This window comes from Choloepus didactylus, chromosome 18, assembly GCF_015220235.1.
Source record: "Choloepus didactylus isolate mChoDid1 chromosome 18, mChoDid1.pri, whole genome shotgun sequence".
NCBI classification, from domain to species: Eukaryota; Metazoa; Chordata; class Mammalia; order Pilosa; family Megalonychidae; genus Choloepus; species Choloepus didactylus.
The window spans coordinates 10907882-10923501 of NC_051324.1; the positions used below are offsets into that span (position 1 = coordinate 10907882).

At 59.7% G+C, this 15620-nt stretch overlaps 2 protein-coding genes and 1 pseudogene across 2 annotated transcripts; 1 reads left to right on the forward strand and 2 right to left on the reverse strand.

Annotated features, from left to right (window-relative positions):
• LOC119513736 (fibroblast growth factor 11-like) lies at positions 1-9375 on the reverse strand. Its single transcript, XM_037809180.1, has 5 exons — positions 9089-9375; positions 7330-7440; positions 7023-7126; positions 5877-6048; positions 1-3714 (listed from the first exon to the last, which is right to left on the reverse strand). Exons 1-4 carry the CDS (start codon positions 9279-9281, stop codon positions 6040-6042), a joined length of 417 nt encoding a protein of 138 aa, XP_037665108.1. The 5' UTR covers positions 9282-9375; the 3' UTR covers positions 1-3714; positions 5877-6039.
• LOC119514606 lies at positions 2118-3992 on the forward strand (annotated as a pseudogene).
• Positions 9376-10901: 1526 nt separating the features above from the next.
• Positions 10902-15575, reverse strand: LOC119514607 (transmembrane protein 102-like). The gene is given in 6 exon segments (XM_037810435.1): positions 10902-12081; positions 12083-12194; positions 12197-12502; positions 12605-12800; positions 12803-12829; positions 15498-15575. Coding segments are annotated over 6 exon segments (1554 nt in total). The 3' UTR covers positions 10902-11246.
• Between the last annotated feature and the right edge of the window lie 45 nt (positions 15576-15620).

Here is a 15620-nt window from a genome sequence, read left to right on the forward strand (position 1 = left end):
TATTTGGGGACACCCAGGCAGCCCCATCCCTGACACTGGCCACCAACAGGGTCTGGTGAAAACTGGAACTATCCTAGCCCCTGCTGGGCTTTTATGCCAGTATACAATTTAAAATTCTTTTACTGAAGTTGTGTTATCTACATTTCAATTCCTCACGAGCCCCATGTGGCTAGTGGCAGCTGTATTAGCAAGGATTCAGAACATTTCCACTGTCACGGAAAAAATTATTGGAGAGTCATGCTCTAGAGTTCAGAGGAACTTTCCCTTCCCTTCCATCCACCTCCAGCCATCTTCAAAGCTCCCAGAGAGCCCAGAGAACTGTTTCTCTTCGGATGGCTCAGAGGCCACCCTTTGAGGAGGAGGTGAGATGGAGGGATGCCTGTCACCCCAGGCCATGAGAAGGAACACAGTCTTCATTCACTTGTCTTCACCTGGCTTCTTGGGTCACAGGCAGATTGATGGAAACCTGCATCTCCAGTTCCGGGCTGAGTTTTGGGGCTCTCAGTCCCCCAGGAGCCCCAGCCCTGGTTGCTGAAGGGGAAGATCATTCTTTGTCAGTGAGGCCTAGGAACCCCTGAGGCCCTGGTACCCGGAATGGAGCTCTGGAGTCAAAGAGCCCCCTCCTCTACAGGTCCCTAGTTTTTCTAGGTGTGTCCCTGCTTAACTCTCTTGCCCATAGACTTAGGCCTGCCCTGCACTGGAGACAGTCCCTGGGCAGAGGGAATGTATGGAGTCCTGGCCCAGCGATGGACTGCTCTGGTCTGAGTTTGTCCCATTATCCTTATGCTTCCTACCCATTATCCTAGCTCCTGGTACCACCCTGGATTTCAGCTGCATCCCAGTCCCTGATGGCACAGACTATTGAAAGCAATTTCCTGCCCTTGATGATGTTCCAGTGCCCTGCCCCGAACCCACTGAGAATTTCCTCTGGATTTGATCTTCAGTCTTGATGACCCTTCCCTGTGTGCACATAAGCTGTGTGGCTCAAAAGTGTTTTCTCTGCCACCTCGTATGTGTGTCTCTTCTCTCAGCCACATGTCCTTCTTGAGTCACTTCCTGAATGTTCCTGCCTAACACTGCCACCACTGATCCCAAAGATGCCTGCCCACCTAGCTGGGGAGCCCCTTCCAACACCTCCCTTACTCACCTCTGTGACCTTGGACAAAACATGTGCTTCCTTTTTGGGCTGCAGTTTCCTTCTCTCCAAACTGAAGGACTCATAATTGCATGGAAGAGCCCTCCCAGCTCCAAGTGACCAGAGCTCCTCTACTCACACAGGGGATCCAGGGGCCCTTACTTCTCCCAAGCCCTAGGTTGTATCTCTGGTTATTTGCTATCCAGGTCCATCCTATTACACTTTTCTCCAATTCCAGGGAATGCACAGGTGGGGTGGATTGGTTTTGGAAAGACGCAGAGTGGTCTATCTCCATAGAAACTACAACTTCCATCAGGCACCGCTTCAGCAGAACGGAAAAGGATGTGGGGACGAGATGCCATCGCCCTATGAGTTCAGGAGACAAACTACAACTCCCAGGATACAGCGCGAGATCTTAGCAGCATGAAACCAGGGCGTGCACTCTGACCCAACGCAGGCTGGGCGGGCACCACTCCCGAGAGTCACCCCAAAGGGGTGTGGTCGTAATCTAACTGTGGGGCCAGGTGGGCAAGAGGCAGAAGTTACCTGTTGAATCCTTCTACCCACCCTCTTCCCCACTCTTGTGGCCACCCCTAAGAGGGAAGCCACAGACCATAAGCTTGGCCCAAAAAGAGGTAAAGGGAAACAGCTGAAGGAAATTGCTGGGCTGCTGCAGGGACTGGCCATTGCATCTCATAGGAGGGACCCAACAGCTACTTTCTACCTGCTGAGTCAGGTGAACTGGCCCTTAGGGGTGGGGACTGCATGGGAGAAGGGCAAAGAGGGAGGTGGTATTTATTTGTTCATTTTAAAAGCTGCATTTGCAGCCACTCATCTGCAGACCCAGTTGTACACTGTGCTTGGGACCCTCGCTGGGTCTCTGGAAGAGGGAAGATATGAGGCAACTTCTCAGCAACAAAGCAAAGGTCGGTCTCCGCTGCCTCCCGTCCGTGTTTCTTGTTGCCAAAAAGGATAGACTCACATGGCTTCCGCGGTCTGGGGGGGAGGGGGGGTGCCACATTGTGGGGCCCACCATCCCCGGCCCCAGCCCAGCCGCTCACGGACATCGACTTCTGCTCTGGGGCGCAGCTTCAGGAACTGACCCAGCTGATCCAGGAGCTGGGGCTGCAGGAGAGCTGGAGTAATGGGCCCAAGCCGGGACCAGACCTCCTCCGGGCCAAGGACTTTGTCTTCTCTTTGCTTGGTAAGTAACCCACCTTGCCTTCGGGAACTTGCAGCTCTTGGCCAAGCCTTGTATCCAGCCTGGCTTTTGACCACGTCCTGGAGATCTCTTCTCTTCCCTTAGGCCTGGTTCACCGCCAGGACCCCTGCTGTCCTCCCATGGCAGAGCTCTTGCTGCTTCATGGCAGGATTCGCGAGGGCTCCCTAGATCTGGGACCTGCACCACTGGGTCCCTTTCCCCGGGGACCTCACTAGATGCTGGCTTCACGCTCCTGGTGCCGGTATTTTTGCTGGAGAGCACTGGGCCGGAGCTGCAACTGGACCTGGAATCCTGTTATGCACAGATCTGCCTCCCAGAGCTGGAGCAAGGATACTTGGTCTGGGAGGTGAGGCAGGATTGCCTAGGACCTGCAGACCCAAAAGGATGTGGTTGAATCCATCAGATCGAGATGGTTTGTGCTGGACCAGTGGCACAATAACCTCAGTAAGCCTGAGCTGCACATGACTTTGGAAAAATCAAGTACTGTCGAGGAACCTGGTGAGGTCACCAAGCCAGCTGTCAGAGGCCTGAGACGTGGCCCACGTTGTGTCCCGCCCAAGTTGCTGCCTGGTTCTTTGCCGCGTTGGCCGCGGTCGCCGAGACCCTGATTCCGGTCCCAGGCTCTCCGCGCCTGGTGCACGCAGCCCGCCACGCAGGGTTCACCACCGTTCTCTTGGCCACTCCGGGTCCCCCGCGCCGCCTACTGCTCTTCGACCTGATCCCCGTGGTGTCCGTGGCCGGCTGGCCCGAGGGGGCTCGGAGCCACTCGTGGGCAGGCCCGCTAGCTCCCGGGCCGGCCTCCTTCTACCTGGTGCCCGGCGGCAGCACGGAGCGATCGGGCGCCTGCGGCTGGCAGCTCTGCTTCGCCCGCCAGGAGCTGGCGCTCAAGACGCGCATACCCGAGCCGCTGCTGCAGGCGCAGGCCGCGGCCCAGGCGCTGCTGCGCCCGCTGGTGGCGGGGACCCGGGCCGCGGCGCCCTACCTGCTGCGGATGTTGCTCTACTGGGCGTGCGAGCGGCTGCCCGCGCTCTACCTGGCGCGGCCGGAGAACGCGGGCGCCTGCTGCCTCGGGCTGCTGGACGAGCTGAGCCGCGTGCTCGAGGCTGGGGCGTTGCCCCACTATTTTCTGAGGGGCCGAAAGCTCCGTGCGGGGGACTCCGCCGCCGCTCTGCTCCCGGGGTTGGCCCGGCTCCGTGGGGACCCAGCCGGGGCTCTGCGTGCCGCGGTGGAGGAGGCCAAGGCTGCGCGCAAGGGGGGCGGCTTGGCGGGCGGGATCCATTCAAGACGCTGCTCCTACCGCGTGGAAAGTGCTTCTTCCGGGGAGCGGGACGTGGAGGGCACTGCCCGCGCGCTTCTCCTGGGAGACAAACGGAGGACCCCGTTCTACAAGGCCTCCTGGGGGGTTCCTCCCCGTATCCCCGCTCCGGGTCTTCCCATTCTGGCCTTTTCACTCTTCAAATGTGACGCCAGAGCCCTTCCCGCCCCAGGGCAGCCTCCTGCCATACCCCTTTCCCCTAATTCTTTTGGTCTTTTCTCTTACAAGTCTATAAAATATGGGGAGATATCTTTGCTGACCAAACGCAGAAACCAGGGGTTTGCAGCCTGGAGAAGAAGCAGTTTGGTTCAACACACTAGCAGGGGTTTTAAGGGGGCCGGACTTCATCCCAGGCACCATCTCACCACCACCATCTCTCCAGTTCTGCCTCTTTTTTCAACAAGTTCTGGCCTCACTCCATCCAGGGCTGCAGGGACCCCCGTCTCAGTTCTTGAGGCAGCTGCCATTCTGTCTGTCTTAAGAGCACTCCTCATTCAGAGTTCAGGGAGGAATCAGGGAGGAAGCAGGATAGTAGGAAGCTCAGACTGATCACTCTGATGAGGAGGGGGCCTGTTCACATCTGGGGACCGGTGACACTGTGGGTACTCTCCTCTTTGGGGTGGCTATGGGGTGTTGGCTGGGTTGGAGGATGTGGGATCTAAACGGCAGCAAGTATCCTAGAGGAAATTTAAGGAGCCGCCAGAAAAAAAGGGACCCTCCTTATTTTGATGTGACAAAGGGCCCTGCAGACAACTACCTGGTGATTCTGCTGGGAAGAGTGGTTTCGGAGGTGACTTGGAAAGGAGTGGAGGGTAACAAGATGAGGAAAGGGGCTCAGTAGCTGGAATCCTGGGCTACTAAAAGTGGGGGTGACTTGTGGAAAAAGGCCTTGTCTAGCGAGAGAGAAGGCCTGGGAACTTCTTACGGAACCACAGCAGACTGGCCTTCCAAGACATAGGTTTTGGGGATTTCAGAGAAAAAAAAGTGGGGGATCCTCTGCATTTAGGATTCTTCCCTGACACTGGACAGCTCCCCAGAAGGAGGTGAGGGGAGCTAATGTCCCCAAAGCAAAGAATCCACACCCCTTAGATTACAAGAGTGGATTTGGCAGGGGTGTGAGGCCCCAAAATAGGGTGGAGAGGTGCCTGGTTATTGAAATCACATCATTGAAATATTGAGGGTCTTGGCTTCGAGTAAGGGGAAGTGGGGATAGCCACAGTGGAAAACAGGGAAGGTGGAATTTTCAGGAGGGGGCAAAATTCGACTCTGGGGTCAACTGAGGGGCGAGCAGGCTGCTGGGTCTGGAGGAGCCAGCGGGGCCCCAAGATCAGAGCTGGCAGCTGCGGGGGACTCAGCCTCACATCCTGTGGGTCGGGTGGGGAGTCCGGGGGCCCGAGAGACAAGAGCATGCCCTGGTGAGCGGGCTTCTCTTCTCTGGGGGAGCCCAGCGTGCTCCGGGCGCCTGCCGGTTTGAGGGTATCTCCCTCCCGGGGCGCCATGGCGGCGCTGGCCAGTAGCCTGATCAGGCAGAAGCAGGAGGTCCGCGAGCCTGGGGGCAGCCGGCCCGTGTGGGCACAGCGGCGCGTGTCCCCGCGGCACCAAGTCCCTTCTCATCCTGCTGTCCAAGGTGCGACTGTGCGGGGGGCGGCCCTCGCGGCCAGACCGCGGCCCCGGTGAGTGCGGCTGGGGCTGGGGCTCCGCGCCAGGGGTCTCTTTGTCTGGGGGGGTTGAGGCCAGGACCCTGGAGAGTGGGTCCCGGTTGAGGGGACTCCCCGGAGAGTGGGTGGGCCAGGATGACAGAAGTCCCAGCCTGTCAGACTATTCCTCAGTTTCCTTCCCCTTTTCCGGTAACCCGGACTCTCCTTGCTTTCGAGGGCAAGGGGAAAGCTTGAGGGGCTAAGTCTGGTGCCCCGAAGTCTCGCAGCTCCTGCCACCACACCCCAATATGGGAGTCCCCACCCCCATCAGCCTCTGTCTATGAGCCAACTCGTGTGATCCTTTCAATCCCGAGCTTAGAGGGCGGGGGTCTGGACGCCTGGGTCACCCCCAGGGTTCCTGCGGCTCGGGCTGCACCCCCCCCGCCCCCGGCACCCCCGCGGTTCTCCCGCTGCTCCCCACCTCAGCTCGGATCCTCCCAGCCAAGCTTGCCTGGCTCCAGGCCAATCTCCCCAGCTCTCACCAGGGAAGCCCTGCAGCTAACTCACCAGCGTGCCCCTCTGTGCGCCTCCTCCAGAGACGAGAACTGTGTTCCAAAAAGGGAGTTGGGGAACCCCCATTATCCAAGAATTCCTCCACGACAGACTCTGACATCGGGTCCTACTGGCTCAGAGGGCCTCAGAGACAGTAGGTGGGCAGGGAGACTGGGGGTCATACCACCTGCAAGGATAGCGGGGCAGAGGAGATGCAGATGTGGATAGCAAGCAGGAGAAAGAGAGCTGTGAGGATTAGCATGAGGTCCCCATACAGGTACGACAGGCAGGGAGTCCCTCTGGCCCCAATCCCACCAATCCCACTCCCTTGGGGGTGGCCCCTGGTGCCCTCCTGCACTGGCCAGTGGCCCTCCGCAGTGGTACGGTCTGCAGCCCACCCTCTGAGGACCAGGCCCCCACGTGACACAGCCTGCCTCTGTAGCTCCCTGGTCCCCCTCCCCCTATTTCTTTGGTAAGGTACCCAATGTCCCCCACCCCAGGCGGTTACCTGGCTGAAGGAAGAGACTGAACCTCAGAGAGGGCTGGGCCCCCTGAGCCAGCAGGCTGACAGACACACACAGGCAGACAGCAGATGGGCCAGTGTCAGACAGGCCGTCTGTGGGCCAGGCGAGGCCCTAGCCAGCAGGTGCTGAGTCAGTGTTGGGCCGAATCCCACCCCCACTCCTGAAGGGGCACCCCTACCCTGTGGTCCCCTTACAGCCCCCCCACCCCCCACCACACACACATTCGCAAATGCATGCCCCATCAGCAGCTCTGCCTGTCTCCCTCCCTCTTCTGCCTTTTGATGTCTTGGGCTCCCTTCTCTGTCCTTTCCTTCCTCCCTTCTCTGTCCTTTCTTTCCTCCCTTTGGGTTGAGCTGTGGAGTAGGAATTAAACCATTTAAGGAAATTTAAACAAATTGAGATGAAAGCTTATGGTTAGAGGAAGCAGAAGGGGCCCACACTGAGCTTCTTCTGGAGTCAAAGAGAGCTTGGAGAGAGCTTGCTTAGAGGGACCCCCTTCCTGGGGTGGGCAGTAATGACAGGCCATCAGCAAAAGCTCGGGGGAAAGGGAGTCCAGTGCCACAAAGGCCTGTGGTTGAGGAAGGCTGCATGCTGGGGAGCCCCCGGTACCCCAGGCCACTCAGCTGCAGCATCTCACCGAGCTGTAGAGCAGCCCCTCGGCGTTCATGGCCATGTAGTGACCCAGCTTGGCGCTCTGGATGCTGACGACACGGAGCCCCACGGGGATCAGGTTGAAGTGGGCTGGGGGTGGAGAGAGTGGGCATTAGCACCCAGACCTCTCACCCCCACTCAAGCCCACCCTCCCCTCCCCGCCTTCCCCCACCACCCCTGCTCCACCCCTTCCCTTGGGGGTCAAGGTGACAGACTCAAGCAACAGAGCCTGAAGAGGGAGTACAGTTGTCCCTCCTACCCCCCTCCCCTCCCCAGCTGGCGTCCCCTCTCACTGAAGGAGCTGCTGTCCTCTGGGGTGCCCTGGACACTCCCGTCGGGATTCGCCTGGAGGTAGAAACCCTGGTGGCAGAACAGTTTGGTGATGATGCCTTTGAGCTGAGGCTCTGGGGAGAGAGACAGTCATCTTTAAAAAATGATATGTCTGTTCCCAGACGCATTCCTACCCTTGGCAGGATGGGACGGAAGAAAGGAGAATGGAGAAAGGGAAGGGGGTCCCAGGGCCCAGCTCTCCGGCCCTCTAAGCAAGTTCTCTCCAACCTCTCTTTGACACCAGAGGAAGCTCGGTGTGGGCCCCTTCTGCTTCCTCTACCCATAAGGTTTCAGTTTAATTAACTGAAATTCATGTAAATGGTTTAATTCCTACTCCACAGCTCAACAAGAAGGGGAGGAAGGGAAGGAGGGAGAAGGGAGAGAGAGACATCAAAAGGCAGAGGAGGGAGGGAGACCGGCAGAGCTGCTGATGGGGCCTGTATTTGGGAATGTGTGCGTGTGTTGGGGGGGCTGTAAGGGGACCACAGGGTGGGGGGCGCCCCTTCAGGAATGGGGGAGGGACTGGGCCCAACCCTGACTCAGCACCTGCTGCTGCGCTGCTGCTTGCTTGGCTCCAGCCAGGCAGAGCCGGCCTGTCTGAAACTGGCCCATCTGCTGTCTGTCTGTCTGTCTGTTCACCTGCTGGCTCCCGGCGGCCCAGCCCTCTCTGAGGCTCAGCCTCTCCCTTCAGCCAGGTAACCTGCCTGGGGTGGGGGAACACGGGGTACCTTACCAAAGATATGGGGTGAAGCAGACCAGGGAGCCGCAGAGGCACGCTGCGACACGTGGGGGCCCAGTCGTCAGAGGGTGGGCTGCGGACTGTACCACTGCGGAGGCCCGCTGGCGGGGGCAGGAGGGCACCAGGCGCCACCCCCAAGGGAGCTGGGAGCCAGTGGGAGTGGGATCAGAGGGGCTCCCTGTCTGTGGTATCTGGACGGGGATCTCATGCTAATCCTCACAGCTCTCTTTCTGGTACCTGCTGTCCGCATCTCCCCTGCCCCCCACTGTTGTAGATGGTACGACCCCCAGTCTCCCTGTCCATCTGCAGCCCGCCTACTGTCTCTGAGGCCCGCTGAGCCAGTAGGACCCGATGTCTGAGTCTGTCGAGGAGGAATTCGTGGATAACGGGGGTTCCCAGCTCCCTCCTTGGAACGCAGGTCTCGGGAGGAGGCGCACGGAGGGGGCGCTGGCGAGTTAACTGCAGGGCCCCCCGGGGGAGAGCTGGGGAGATTGGCCCGGAGCCAGGTGAGCTCGGCCTGGAGGAACCGAGCCGAGGCGGGGAGCAGCGGGAGAAGCGCGGCGGGGGCGGGGCGGCCGGGGCCGCAGGAATCCTCGGGGTGACCCAGGCGTCCAGAACCACCCCCCACCCCCACCCCCCGCCCCCTCGGCTCGCGATTTAAAGGATCGCGAGAGTTGGCACATGGGCCGAGGCTGGTGGGGGTGGGGACTCCCGTATTGGGGGGTGCAGGTAGGAGCTGCGAGACTTCGCGGCGCCAGACTTAGCCCCTCAAGCGTTCCCCTTGCCCTCGAAAGCAAGGAGAGTCCGGGTGACCGGAAAAGGGGAAGGAAACCGAGGCATAGTCTGATAGGCTGGGACTTGTGTCTTCCTGGCCCACCCACTCTCCGGGGAGTCCCCTCAACCGGGACCCACTCTCCAGGGTCCTGGCCTCAACCCCCCCAGAGAGACCCCTGGCGCGGAGCCCCAGCCCCAGCCGCACTCACCGGGGCCGCGGTCTGGCCGCGAGGGCCGCCCCCCGCACAGTCGCACCTTGGACAGCAGGATGAGAAGCTGCTTCTGGCAAAGGGACTTGGTGCCGCGGGGACACACGCGCCGCTGTGCCGACACGGGCCGGCTGCCCCCGGGCTCGCGGACCTCCCGCTTCTGCCGGATCAGGCTACTGGCCAGCGCCGCCATGGCGCCCCGGGAGGAGGTACCCCCAAACCGGTAGGCGCCCGGAGCGCGCTGGGCTCCCCCAGAGAACAGAAGCCCGCTCACCAGGGCATGCTCTTGCCGCTCGGGCCCCCGGACTCCCCACCCCACCCACAGGACCTGAGGCTGAGCCCCCCGCAGCTGCCAGCTCCGATCCTTGGGCCCCGCTGGCTCCTCCCGACCCAGCAGCCTGCTCGCCCCTCAGTTGACCCCAGCCTCAAATTTTGCCCCCACCTGAAAATTCCCCCTTCCCTGTTCTCCAGTGTTGCTGTCCCCACTTCCCATCTCACAATGTCAATACCCTCAAAATTTCCAAGATGCCATTCCAGTAGCCCCAGGCACCTTTCCACACTGTTTTGGGGCCCTGCATCCCTGCCAAATCCACTCTTGTAATCTAAAGAGTGTGGATTCTTTGCTTTGGGGATATTAGCTGGCCTGACCTCCTTCTGGGGAGCTGTCTGGTGTCAGGGAAGAATCCAACCTTGGTGTCTTTTCCTTTGCCACGCCCTAAATCCAGAGGATCCCCACATTTTTCCCCTGAAATCCCCAAAACCTATGTCTTGGAACGCCAGGCTGATCTGGTTCCATGAGAAGTTCCCAGGCCTTCTCTCTCACTAGACAATGACTTTTTTCACCAAGTCACCCCCACTTTTAGTAGCTCAGGGTTCCAGCTACTGAGCCCCTTTCCTCACCTTGTCACCCTCCACTCCTTTCCAAGTCATCTCCAAACCACTCTTCCCAGTGGAATCACCAGGGCCCTCTGGTGATTGTCTGCGGGGCCCTCTGTCACATCAAAATAAGTAGGGTCCCTTTTTTTCTGGCTACCCCTTAAATTTCCTCCCGGACAGCTGCTGCTGTTTAGATACCACATCCTCTAACCCAGCCAACACCCCATAGCCACCCCAACGAGGAGTGTACCCACGTTGTCACCGGTCCTCAAATGTGAACAGGCTCCCTCCTCCTCAGATCGATCAGTCTGAGCTTCCTACCATCCTGCTTCCTCCCCGATACCGCCAACAGCACCCCTCTTCCTTCCCGGCGCCTCTCACCCTGTGCTGTCCTGTTGATCTGGCTACAGTGGTGCTGTCTCTGGCTCCAGGCCCCTCCCTCCCTCCAAGAAGGAGCGAGGGCGTCTCAGCAAAGCTCCCTGGTCCGGCGAGACGGTGCCCTGGGCCTGGCGGCTGGACCAGGCAAAGCGGCTGCGGAAAGCTGAAGCGGCCGCGGCGGCGACAGCAACTCCCCCTCCTCCCGGGGGCGGGGGGCGGAGACGCGGGGAAAGTGTGGAGGGGGGCGGGGGGCTGGGCAGACGGAACCCAGGGGTTCCTTGGCGTAGGAGAGTGAGGACAGAGCCCAGGCTGGGCCGCACCTCTTGGGGTTCAGAGGAGGAGGGACAGGGAGGCGACTCCCCTGAACAGAACTCTGAATGAGGAGTGCTCTTAAGACAGACAGAATGGCAGCTGCCTCAAGAACTGAGACGGGGGTCCCTGCAGCCCTGGATGGAGTGAGGCCAGAACTTGTTGAAAAAAGAGGCAGAACTGGAGAGATGGTGGTGGTGAGATGGTGCCTGGGATGAAGTCCGGCCCCCTTAAAACCCCTGCTAGTGTGTTGAACCAAACTGCTTCTTCTCCAGGCTGCAAACCCCTGGTTTCTGCGTTTTGTCAGCAAAGATATCTCCCCCTTTTTTATAGACTTGTAAGAGAAAAGACCAAAAGAATTAGGGGAAACGGTATGGCGGGAGGCTGCCCTGGGGCGGAAACGGCGCTGGCTTCACATTTGGAGAGTGAAAAGGCCGGAACGGGAAGACCCGGAGCGGGGATACGGGGAGGAACCCCCCAGGAGGCCTTGTAGAACGGGGTCCTCCGTTTGTCTCCCAGGAGAGGCGCGCGGGCAGTGCCCTCCACGTCCCGCTCCCCAGAAGAAGCACTTTCCACGCGGGCAGGAGCAACATCTTTAATGGGTCCCGCCCCCCACGTCCGCCAAGCCGCCCCCCTTGCGCGCAGCCTTGGCCTCCTCCACCGCGGCACGCAGAGCCCCGGCTGGGTCCCCACGGAGCCGGGCCAACCCCGGGAGCAGAGCGGCGGCGGAGTCCCCCGCACGGAGCTTTCGGCCCCTCAGAAAATAGTGGGGCAACGCCCCAGCCTCGAGCACGCGGCTCAGCTCGTCCAGCAGCCCGAGGCAGCAGGCGCCCGCGTTCTCCGGCCGCGCCAGGTAGAGCGCGGGCAGCCGCTCGCACGCCCAGTAGAGCAACATCCGCAGCAGGTAGGGCGCCGCGGCCCGGGTCCCCGCCACCAGCGGGCGCAGCAGCGCCTGGGCCGCGGCCTGCGCCTGCAGCAGCGGCTCGGGTATGCGCGTCTTGAGCGCCAGCTCCTGGCGGGCGAAGCAGAGCTGCCAGCCGCAGGCGCCGGATCGCTCCGTGCTGCCGCCGGGCACCAGGTAGAAGGAGGCCGGCCCGGGAGCTAGCGGGCCTGCCCACGAGTGGCTCCGAGCCCTCTCGGGCCAGCCGGCCACGGACACCACGGGGATCAGGTCGAAGAGCAGTAGGCGGCGCGGGGGACCCGGAGTGGCCAAGAGAACGGTGGTGAACCCTGCGTGGCGGGCTGCGTGCACCAGGCGCGGAGAGCCTGGGACCGGAATCAGGGTCTCGGCGACCGCGGCCAACGCGGCAAAGAACCAGGCAGCAACTTGGGCGGGGCACAGCGTGGGCCACGCCTCCCACGCCTCGGACAGCTGCGGGCCCCGGCATTCGACAGCTGGCTTGCTGACGTCACCACCCAGTTTCCTCAACTGTACTTGATTTTTCCGAAATCACATGAGGCTCAGGCTCACTGAGGTTATTGTGCCGCTGGTCCGGGGAGCTTTCTGGGTTCTTGAGACTTCCTTCCTTCTCGGTCTGATGGAATCACGTCCTCCTGGGACCGCAGGTCCTAGGCAATCCTGCCAGGCCTCCCGGACCAAGGATCCGCGCTGCAGCTCTGGGAGGCGGATCCATGCGTAACAGGATTCTAGGTCCAGTTGCAGCTCCGGCCCAGTGCCGTCCAGCAAAAATACCGGCACCAGGAGCGTGAAGCCGGCATCGTAGTGAGGACCCCGGGCATAGGGACCCAGTGGTGCAGGTCCCAGATCCAGGGAGCCCTCGTGAATCCCACCATGCAGCAGCAAGAGCTCTGCCATGGGAGGAAAACGGGGGTCCCAACCGTGAACCAGGCCTAAAGGAAGAGAAAAGATCTCCGGAACGTGGTCAAAAGCCAGGCTGGATACAAGGTTTGGCCAAGACCTGCGAGTTCCTGAAATCAAGGAGGGTTACTTACTAAACAAAGAGAAAACAAAGTCCTTGGCCCGGAGGACGTCTGGTCCCGGCTTGGGCCCGTTACTCCAGCTCTCCTGCACCCCCAGCTCCTGGATCAGCTGGGTCAGTTCCTGAAGCTGCGCCCCAGAGCAGAAGTCGATGTCCATGAGCGGCTGGGCTGGGGTCAGGGGTGGTGGGCCCCACAATGTGGCACCCCCCCCCCCCAGACCGTGGAAGCCACGTGAGTCTATCCTTTTTGGCAACGGGAAACACAGACCGGAGGCAGCGGAGACCGACCTGTGCTTTGTTGCTGGGAAGTTGCCTCATATCTTCCCTTTTCCAGAGACCCAGTGAGGGTCCCAAACACAATGTACAACTGGGTCTGCAGATGAGCAGCTCCAAATGTAGCTTTCAAAATGAATAAATACCGCCTTCGTCTTTGGCCTTCTCTCATGCAGTCCCCACCCCCAAGGGCCAGTTCACCTGACTCAGCAGGTAGAAAGTAGCTGTTGGGTCCCTCCTACGGGACGCAGTGGCCAGTCCCTGCAGCGGCCCAGCGATTTCCTTTAGCTGTTTTCCTTCACCTCTTTTTGGGCGAGGCTTATGTTCTGCAGCTTCCCTTTTAGGGGTAGCCACAAGAGTGGGGAAGAGGGTGGGTAGAAGGATTCAACAGGTAACTTCTGCCTCTTGCCCACCTGGCCCCACAGTTAGATTACGACCGCACCCCTTTGGGGTGACTCTCCGGAGTGGTTCCCACCCGGCCCGCCTCAGGTCAGAGTGCACGCCCTGGTTTCATACTGCTGAGATCTCGCGCTCTCCTGGGAGTTGTAGTTTGTCTCCCGAATGCATAGGGCGATGGCGTCAGGCCCCCACAGCCTTTCCCGTTCTGCTGAAGCGGTGCCTGATGGAAGTTGTAGTTTCTACGGAAATAGACCACTTTGTGTCTTTCCAAAGCCAATCCACCCCACCCAAGCATGCCCTGGAGTTGGGGAAGAGGCGTGATAGGATGAACCTGAATAGCAAATAATGGGAGATAAATCCTGGGGCCCCTGGGGCCCCCGTGTGAGTAGCTCTGGTCACTTAGACCTGGGAGGGCTCTTCCATGCAATTATAAGTCCCTCACTTTGGAGATAAGGAAACTGCAGCCCAAAGAAGAGGCACATGATTTGCCCAAGGTCACAGAGCTGAGCCACGGAGGTGGGATCAGTGGTGGCAGTGTTAGGCAGGAACATTCAGGAAGTGACTCAAGAAGGACATGTGGCCGAGAGACGAGACACACATATGAGGTGGCAGAGAAACATTTTTGAGCGACACAGCTTATGTGCACACAAGGAAGGGTCATCAAGACTGAAGATCAAATCCAGAGGAAACTCTCAGTGGTTTGGGGCAGGGCACTGGAACATTATCAAGGGCAGGAAATTGCTTTCAGTAATCTGTGCTATCAGGGACAAGGACACAGCTGAAATCCAGGGTGGTACCAGGAGCTAGGATAACGGGTAGGAAGCATAAGGATAAAGGGACTAGCTCACAGACCAGAGCAGTCCATCGCTGGGACTCCATACATTCCCTCTGCCCAGGGACAGTCTCCAGTGCAGGGCAGGCCTAAGTTTATGGGCAAGAGAGTTAAGCAGGGACACACCTAGAAAAACTAGGGACCTGTAGAGGAGGGGGCTCTTTGACTCCAGAGCTCCATTCGGGGCACCCAGGCCTCAGGGGTTCCTAGGCCTCACTGACAAAGAATGATCTTCTCCTTCAGCAACCAGGGCTGGGGCTCCTGGGGGACTGAGAGCCCCAAAAGTCAGCCCAGAACTGGAGATGCAGGTTTCCATCAATCTGCCTGTGACCCAAGAAGCCAGGTGAAGACAAGTGAATGAAGACTGTGTTCCTTCTCATGGCCTGGGGTGACAGGCATCCCTCCATCTTGCCTCCTCCTCAAAGTGCGGGTGACTGAGCTTGTACCTCGGCTTACCAGGCCTGGGCCAGGGGACCTGATATCACCCCCTGGGGAGGGTAGTAGGTACGGGCGTTAGTGCCCTCTGCAGCCCCCCCGAGCCTGAGGAGCGAGGTCAAGGCAGCTCCCTTTTCCTCACCCAAAATGTCACGGGCAGGGGAGGCTTGCCGGAGGGAACCGCCTTTCTCCCAACCACCCTTTCCCCACCTCCTTATCTTACCCGCACACTCCCCTGTGCCAAGGCAACTCCTGCCACCGCCAGCGCGCATGCACCGTGGCCAGAACAACTCCCGCCCGCTGCAACGGCTCCTGCGTCCTCTCAGAACCAATCCTAGCCCCTCTCCCTTCAATATTGCCATTTAAGGCTACTTCACCTCTTTTCCAGCCCTACCCTTCTTACCAGCCTATATAACCTGTAATCACCCCTGAATAAACTCTCTCTCTCTTTGGCGCATGCTCCTACTGGATGAAGAGTGTCTTGTCCTTATCGCCGCCCTCCACACCTTGCACGCCTCCCGCCGAGGACCCGGCCAAGTCCTCCGCCTCGCCCTCGCCTCCGGGAAAGAGCCCCCGCCGCCGGTACCCTTTAAGCAGCCCCGAGAGCTGAGGGCTCCGCTACCGGCCGCCACTCCCCCTAGAAGCAGTAACCGCGACCGCATCAAAGGGTGGCCTCTGGGCCATCCTAAGAGAAACTGAGTTCTCTGGGCTCTCTGGGAGCTTTGAAGATGCTGGAGGTGGATGGAAAGGGAAGGGAAAGTTCCTCTGAACTCTAGAGCATGACTCTCCAATAATTTTTTCCGTGACAGTGGAAATGTTCTGAATCCTTGCTAATACAGCTGCCACTAGCCATATGGGGCTCGTGAGGAATTGAAATGTAGATAGTGCAACTCAGTAAAAGAATTTTAAATTCTATACTGGCATAAAGACCAAGCAGGGGCTAGGATAGTTCCAGTTTTCACCAGACCCTGTCGGTGGCCAGTGTCAGGGATGGGGCTGCCTGGGTGTCCCCAAACAACCACAGCACACTGCTCTCATCTCTCATCTCTTTATTCCTGCTGTCCCTTTGCCCCCTCCTTATCCAAGGTCT